The sequence below is a fragment of the Triticum urartu genome, chromosome 6A (assembly GCF_056163025.1).
Source record: "Triticum urartu cultivar PI428250 chromosome 6A, HENAU_Tu73, whole genome shotgun sequence".
In the NCBI taxonomy this organism is placed as follows: Eukaryota; Viridiplantae; Streptophyta; class Magnoliopsida; order Poales; family Poaceae; genus Triticum; species Triticum urartu.
In genome coordinates, this window is record NC_141878.1 from 542,866,815 (window position 1) to 542,873,949 (window position 7,135).

Here is a 7,135-nt window from a genome sequence, read left to right on the forward strand (position 1 = left end):
ATAGTATGTTGCATAGTCCAGGGAAATGATCTTTGCACTATCTAAATATTTCCCCATAATGAGCACCGGTTAGAAGTGTCTATCTTCACCAATGTTCTCAAGGACATGCCAATGGTTATTTTTAAGAAGAGTAAATCGTTCACAAGGACCGGAGGGTAATTGTCTACTTGTCAACTCATATCGGTTATCTTTGATTCTTGTTGTTTCATTGTTGCTATGTGGATAGAACCGAAGCTAACATGCTGCAAAACCATTGACTCAAATGTTCTTATGATTATACTCCCAACAACTAATCCGGTTGTCTATGGAAAGTAATTAAAGCAAGCCTAACCATAGCTTGAATTTTTGGTGTCCCTATTTAACACTTATTCTACAAACGAATAATTCAGTTGTCTATTGAAAGTAATTAAAGCAAGCCTAACCAAAACTCAGAGATTGGTATTCTGTCACTCTGGCCTCTCCGAAATTCATCACGACAAAATGCTCTCCTGATGGCACATAAATGGTGAAGTGGTATGCGGTCGACATTCGCCCACCACGTCTAGATGATTTTTATACCATAATATATAATCAAACACCAATTCTTATTGCAAAATCATATAAAATAAATCAACTTGCTTTCTTCCATGTTCTTAAGAACATAATGAACTACTCACAAGTCGCATAGATAATCATGTGCAAAGGCATATGAATATGGTTACCAATATGAGGGTCAAATAACACCTCAATAAAACACAAAACATCAAATACTAAACTAGTGATGACGGTGAAGATGGAGAGTGATGGTGTTGTGGATGGAGCTTGTGTGGATGAAGATGCTTCCCATGATGTCTTGGTCTTGGTGGCGACAATGTCCTCGAATTCCCCCGGTTGGAGGAGAATCTGGAGGTAGACTCTCATGTAACTTGGTCGATGAATCACATGCTTTTTATTTCTAATATTATGAATGATGTAACTATATGTTTGCAAATCAATAAACTAACCATGATTGTTCTCCCTAAAAGAAGATAGAGCAAGCTCTGTCATGGACCATGCATTCGTTACAAATGATAACTTTGTGTCTTTTATTTATTTTTGGAAAATTAAAAGATTGCTAAGCTGCACAACTGGAGGTGCCACCTTTAGAGTATTCTCTCAGTTCAACTAAATGAACTAATTTTAAACTTTTAGAGATCATATCACTTTAAAAATTGGACCCCACTACAAATCCGATGACAGATTTTTGGCCAAGGCAAATCAAACGTTTTTCATGTCAAATTATGTTCTCCGAGGATGAATAGTTTTGTTGGTGAGCATGAAAAATCCGCCTCAGTTTATTTTTTTTGTCAGAAAATTGCCATGCTTACAAACTAGATTCGCCATCATTGCATCTATATAAATTGCCATGAAAATTAAAAAAAATATGTCTAAAAATCTGACGCCAAATATTTAGTGTTTCCATAAAAATTTAATTCACTTGGTTGAACTAAAAAGGGCAAGAACGCACCTAAGGGCTATGGCTCACAAATTCGCATGCCTAAAGAAAGAACCAGCAGACATCATGATTTAAATATGGTTTGATCTCCCAGTTCGTGTAACTTTTTGGTTGCTACTTGTGGCACGGTGTGGTGATACTTTTTACATCTGGTTGAACGTCTATGGATCTTTAAATAAATATACGTGGTCTACTCTTAAAACAAGGGGCAACTCAACGGTTTCTCCCGCTAAGATGCGCGCAGACGCGGAAAGATCATGATCGGTTAAACCCACTCGCAGCAATAAGGCCAAGTCGCACACGATAACACATACACTTTTGTTAGGAGAAAATAAGATCTTATGGCTACGTTATTTTATTTATTTTTGGACATACATGCATCTTTTGCTTTACAATTAGGGTGAAGAGAGTAACATTCACTTGAACATTGATGCTACATCTTATCAGATGATTAACTCACTGCCGGTTTAGCTAGCCACCATGCATGCACGCACGCACGCGTGAACATGGATGGTTGTCGGTACGTGAGCACTGGTTAGCTCTAGCTAGGGCCAGCGTGAAGAAGACTGCGGTCCAGCTAATAATTACCTCAGTTCCCACAGACCTTGACTCTGATGGCTTCTGACGGCTTCTATTCTCCTCAGGTGCCGAAACGTAATCCAAACCAACGGCCATGGGATGTGCGCAAAAGCAGGGGGATGAAGATTTACAAAGGTGCGTGCACGTGGTGTGGTAGCTAATTCTTCACCTTTGCCCGGAAATGGAATATTAAACTGGGAATAGAGCATATAGCTAAGCTAAGCACTGGAACACACAGAGGATAGGCTGAGGCAGGCTCATGCATGACCCGGAGCTACCGATTCGATGGTTACACCACTTTGCACTTAACCCCTGCACTCACGCTGCACGAGCCAGGTAAGCTTTTGAGCTCGGCTCGGACTTGTGAAGGCTTGAGCCGAGCTTGGCTCAACCCGCTAGGTAAACGGGTCGAGCAAAGTCGGCCTTTTGGGCTCGAGCAGGCCTCGGTGCCGAGCCCGCCCGAGGGATTTTGGCTCGCCCAGTCCAGCAGCAGGCAGGAGCCTCCTTGACCTGAAATGCCGACCTGACAAGTATGAAAGTTAAAGTAGCAGAGAAGAAATGGACGCCCATGAGAAGGCACTACCAGTTAGATGAGGGGTGATGTCAAGGGATCATACTAGCTACCTAGACTGCAAACAACCTACCACGCCGCACCGACATGCGTACCGGATCCCACGTCACAACAGAGGAGCATCCGTAATCAACGAGTGCCAAACAAGAACCTCGACCGGGAGTTCTGCGATGGGAGGTTGGGACGATTAGCAAGTTGGGAAGGCATCATTGCATCGTCATTGAGCAAAGGTGAACCGAGAAAATAGCAAGAGCCCGAAGCTCGCCACAACACAACGACAACCAATGGAGAGTCTTGAGCATGCACAACCACAGGACAGAGCCATGTGAATGGTAGCCAAAGAGAAAAACATGAAGAAAAACACACCGTTGTTGCCCCAGTTGGCCGCACCACGTTGCCTGCACCTGCAACAATAGAAGCCGTCGTTTGGGTCTCTAAGACGACGCCTCCAAGGAGGTAGTGTTGTCAAGGACACAACACAATCATCCGATCCACAAGCCCGGTCTTAGATTTTCATCCGGAGACCAGAAAGCAAAGTATTGTAGGTGTTGGAGCTCCACAACGGCGCCTCCTACAAGGAAAATGGTGTATATAGGCGCCGCTACCAGATATCGACATAATCTATGCGGGATTCTCGCCCGGAGTTTGAGCACATCTCTACAGCAAGACGACTTACCGACCACAACCACCATCGAACCCTTCCAACGAAGAACAGGCACGATGACCCACAGCAGCCAATGACACCTCATGGAGACCATTGACAACCCAACATCAACACTAGGCGTCGGATCCACCAATAGGCGATCGGACGCAGGGCCACTAGACGCGGCGCGAGCCGCCGAGCAGAATGTCGGCAAGGAGCAGAGGAGCGCTGTCTGAGGTGAAGAACCACCATGGTTCCGAGCACTAGCCATACATCATGCGCGATGACACGCCCCACACGCGCCATACTGGGCCCGCCGAAGAACATATCGAACGCGCCCGCAGCGCCGACCGAAGGCGTGGAGATCAAGTCTGGCTGCTACAGCACCGCCTCCACCCACTGCACCACACCACTAGTAGCCATCGCCGCTAACCTTGGCCCCAAGCCAGAACACCATGGGACTCAACAGATTTTGGATTTGACAGGACGAAGATGGATTCGCCGCACCAGGGAGCCCCGCAACCATTGACGACTGATGGAAGGTCAGTCACAACAGACGCAAAGGGGATGAGATGAAGGAAGGACCCGAACAACGGCCAAACCCCGCTCCCACAGGGCCTGATCTAAAGCAAAAAGGCCATATCCACGATGCACGCACCAGGAGTTTTCAGGCAAACATATCCCAGATTAAAAATATCTCCTCACGGTGTATCCCCAAACAAACTATGCTCGTTTTACGTGATTATACCCTTCTATAGAATAAAGAGTGCCAAATGTTTAGTATCAGTCGACTGAGACTTAATGAAGTCTCGGTCGATGCTAAATTCATGAGATCTTACATGAAAATTCGTGTAATTTTCTTCTTCTTTTATATGTTTTGTCGGTTGACTAAGTCCCAGTCGACCGAGATCTAGTCACAGCCTTAGTATATAGGCATATAAACATTTAAAAAACACAAAAAAACTGCTCTCTGCAACTCTACTGTATCTGTATGTGCTGTCCAGTTTGCCTCAGTATCCATCTCGAGTTGGTTTGAGCCTGAGCCAAACCCAACCTGGCGGCTCGTCACAGCTTCCGAGCTGAACGGTCGGCTCGCCAAGCCCTGGCTGGGCAAGGTGATCCTGCACCCTCCACTGTGCACAGCAGCAGCACCGTTGGAGCCTCTATATAAACGAGACAGCCATTCCTCATCACAGCCATTCCTCGGCAGTAGCTAAATCCAATCGGGCTCGAGCTACCATAGCTACAAGAGAAGAAAAACACTCGCAAACTTCCAAGCGGGGAAGACGACGATGGGCATGGGGTGGAAAGCCGTGAACGACGCCAAGCCGTACCTGGCGATGGTGCTGCTGCAGGTGGGGTTCGCCGGGATGTACATCGTCGCCGTGGCGTCCCTCAAGCGCGGTATGAGCCACTTCGTGCTCGTCGTCTACCGTAACATCGTCGCCACCGTCGTCATGGCGCCCTTCGCCCTCTACTTCGAGAGGTAACAACTCATCTCATCCAGCGCCCACACGCCAATCGTGTGCAAGCTAATGCGCACCCCACGATCGAGCAAACACCACACGTACAAATTGCTCATTCCCTTTTTTTCGTCTCTCATTTAGATGGTGACCTTCTAATCCAGAAAAGTAGTACATACATACCCTTAAAAAAGTACTAGTAAACATATGCATCTTGATACCTTATTGTATTCAGTTTTATCATGTCGGTCGGTCCTTATGTGAATTGTATTTTGATCTTTATGATAGAAATCACGTATTGTCATGCAAAAAAAAGCTATCCCCCTTTTCTTGTGACGTGTCAAATAAGGCTGATCATAGCGGGAGTAACTTAGCTATGTGGCATGTATTGAATGAAGAAAGAAGTGTTTAGAGTAACAAAATACGGTATTGTAACAATAACGCAATCGAAAGCAAAATGTCCATGCATGCAACATCTATATATGCATGGATCCATCAGAATATCAGATTGCATTAATCAGTAGAAGTAGAAAATGATACACACGCAGGTAGCTGGTGATTACTGAAAACCAGGAACCATTGTCACTTCACCCCACCATCCTCAGTTCCACTCATACTTGGATCATTTCGACGTTTATACCTGGATCGGGATTCATGAAATTAACATCAGAACTAGTTAACGTGCTAATTAGTTTTGTATTTACACCAAATTACGTGAAATGCATGTGCAGGGGACTGAGGCCAAAGATGACAATCACCATCTTCATCAAGATCATGGGGCTCGCATTACTCGAGTGCGTGCGTTGCGGTTGATTAATTCGATCCGCCGTGGTCCATCAATCCATTCATGCATGACGACAGAGTACCAAGCTGCTGTTAGCCTGTTACTGACATGTGGTTTGTTGCGTCTTTACCTTGCAGGCCTGTGCTTGACCAGAACCTCTACTACATGGGCGCGAACCTGACCTCGGCGGGGTTCGCCACGGCGCTGGTCAACATCCTCCCGGCCGTCACCTTCGTGTTGGCGCTCATCCTGCGCATGGAGAAGGTGCGGCTGCGGAGCTTGCACAGCCAGGCCAAGATCGCCGGCACGGTCCTCACGGTGGCCGGCTCCGTGCTCATGGTCCTGTACCACGGCCCCATCGTGCAGTTCCCGTGGACCAAGGGCCAGCACCACGCCGGCAGTGCGGCTGCCGCCGCCGACGGAGCGGCGTGGCTGAAGGGGACCATCATGACCATCGCCGCCTGCGTGGCCTGGTCGTGCTTCTTCATCCTCCAGTCCAGCACGCTCCGGGACTACCCGGCGGAGCTGTCCCTCACGGTGCTCATCTGCGGCGTGGGCTCGGTCATGAGCACCGCCGTCGCCGTCGTCGCCGAGCGCGCAAACACCCATGCTTGGGTCATCGGCTTCGACACTCGCCTCTTCACGGTCGTGTACGGCGGCATAGTGTGCTCCGGCGTGGCGTACTACGTGCAGGGCATCGTGTCGAGGCAAAGAGGCCCGGTGTTCGTCACGGCCTTCAACCCGCTCTGCATGATCGTAACCGCCGTCATGGGCTCCATAATTCTGAAAGAGGAGATCACTCTCGGAAGGTACGTATTATAGTGCTGCTGCCATTTTCAGATCGACGAGTACATGCACTAATGGTATCATTTGCTCTCTTTTTTTCTGTTTTCAGTGTGATTGGTGCAGTGATCATCGTGGTAGGTCTCTACTTTCTCATCTGGGGCAAGAGCACGGACGGCATCAGCCAAGTTTCCGACGTCAGTGTCAAGGGCGCCGGCGAGCTGCCCTTAACCACGGCGACCAACGGCCACGGCAGCGACAGCGGCAAGCACGTGCTTGGCAACGGCAACGGCGACGTCCATGTCTTGGATGTTGAGACGCCGACGACCAATGGCCACTAGCTCAGTAGCTACTAGTTAAGGGATCGACAGGAGTAGCGAGTAGCTACGTCCTATACGTCCACCATCGTCCATCGACGAATATGTCTGCCTTTTTCCCCTGGTATGTAGTGCATGGTCCATGGATCGATCATGCATGAAGATGAATTTTGTTCTCCATTTTCCTCTTGTCAGCTTTTCCCTAGCGACGATCCTATCATGTGACTATGCGAGACAGTGAGATCGAGTGAGCAAGTGCTAATTATACCATCCCCTGTGCCGGGGTACGTGGATATTTGGAACTTGGGTCTACGCGCATCCCGCATCCGATTAAACATTTAAATTAAAAAACACATCAATTTTTTAAAACATTTCTGATTTTTTTTCAATAAACATGATATAGTGTGTTATACTTATGTCTATAGTTTCGTGAATTTTTCTGGGCGGAAAAAAATTGTAACTACAAAAAACTTCAATAGCACCTTTTATGTAGTACAAGGACACGGTATGCAATTCGATCC

The 7,135-nt window shown here is 47.4% G+C and overlaps 1 protein-coding gene across 2 annotated transcripts; it reads left to right on the top strand.

The window, feature by feature from the left end:
* Positions 1 to 4,450: 4,450 nt before the first annotated feature.
* LOC125512622 (WAT1-related protein At1g44800-like) lies at positions 4,451 to 6,801 on the top strand. Of its 2 annotated transcripts, XM_048677722.2 has the most exons (4): positions 4,451 to 4,753; positions 5,462 to 5,524; positions 5,652 to 6,323; positions 6,410 to 6,801. In XM_048677722.2, the coding sequence occupies exons 1-4, from the start codon at positions 4,560 to 4,562 to the stop codon at positions 6,636 to 6,638; spliced, it is 1,158 nt and encodes a 385-aa protein (XP_048533679.2). In that variant the 5' UTR covers positions 4,451 to 4,559; the 3' UTR covers positions 6,639 to 6,801. The 2 variants fall into 2 exon arrangements, with proteins under 2 accessions (XP_048533679.2, XP_048533682.2); XM_048677725.2 differs by lacking the exon at positions 5,462 to 5,524.
* Positions 6,802 to 7,135: the final 334 nt, after the last annotated feature.

Bases quoted from the DNA above. Each gene is read 5' to 3' on its own strand.
- LOC125512622 (XM_048677722.2), top strand. From the start codon at position 4,560: ATGGGCATGGGGTGGAAAGCCGTGAACGACGCCAAGCCGTACCTGGCG. The intron at 5,525-5,651 runs GTGCGTGCGTTG...TTTACCTTGCAG, and splicing joins ATGGGGCTCGCATTACTCGA to GCCTGTGCTTGACCAGAACC. The intron at 6,324-6,409 runs GTACGTATTATA...TTCTGTTTTCAG, and splicing joins GAGGAGATCACTCTCGGAAG to TGTGATTGGTGCAGTGATCA.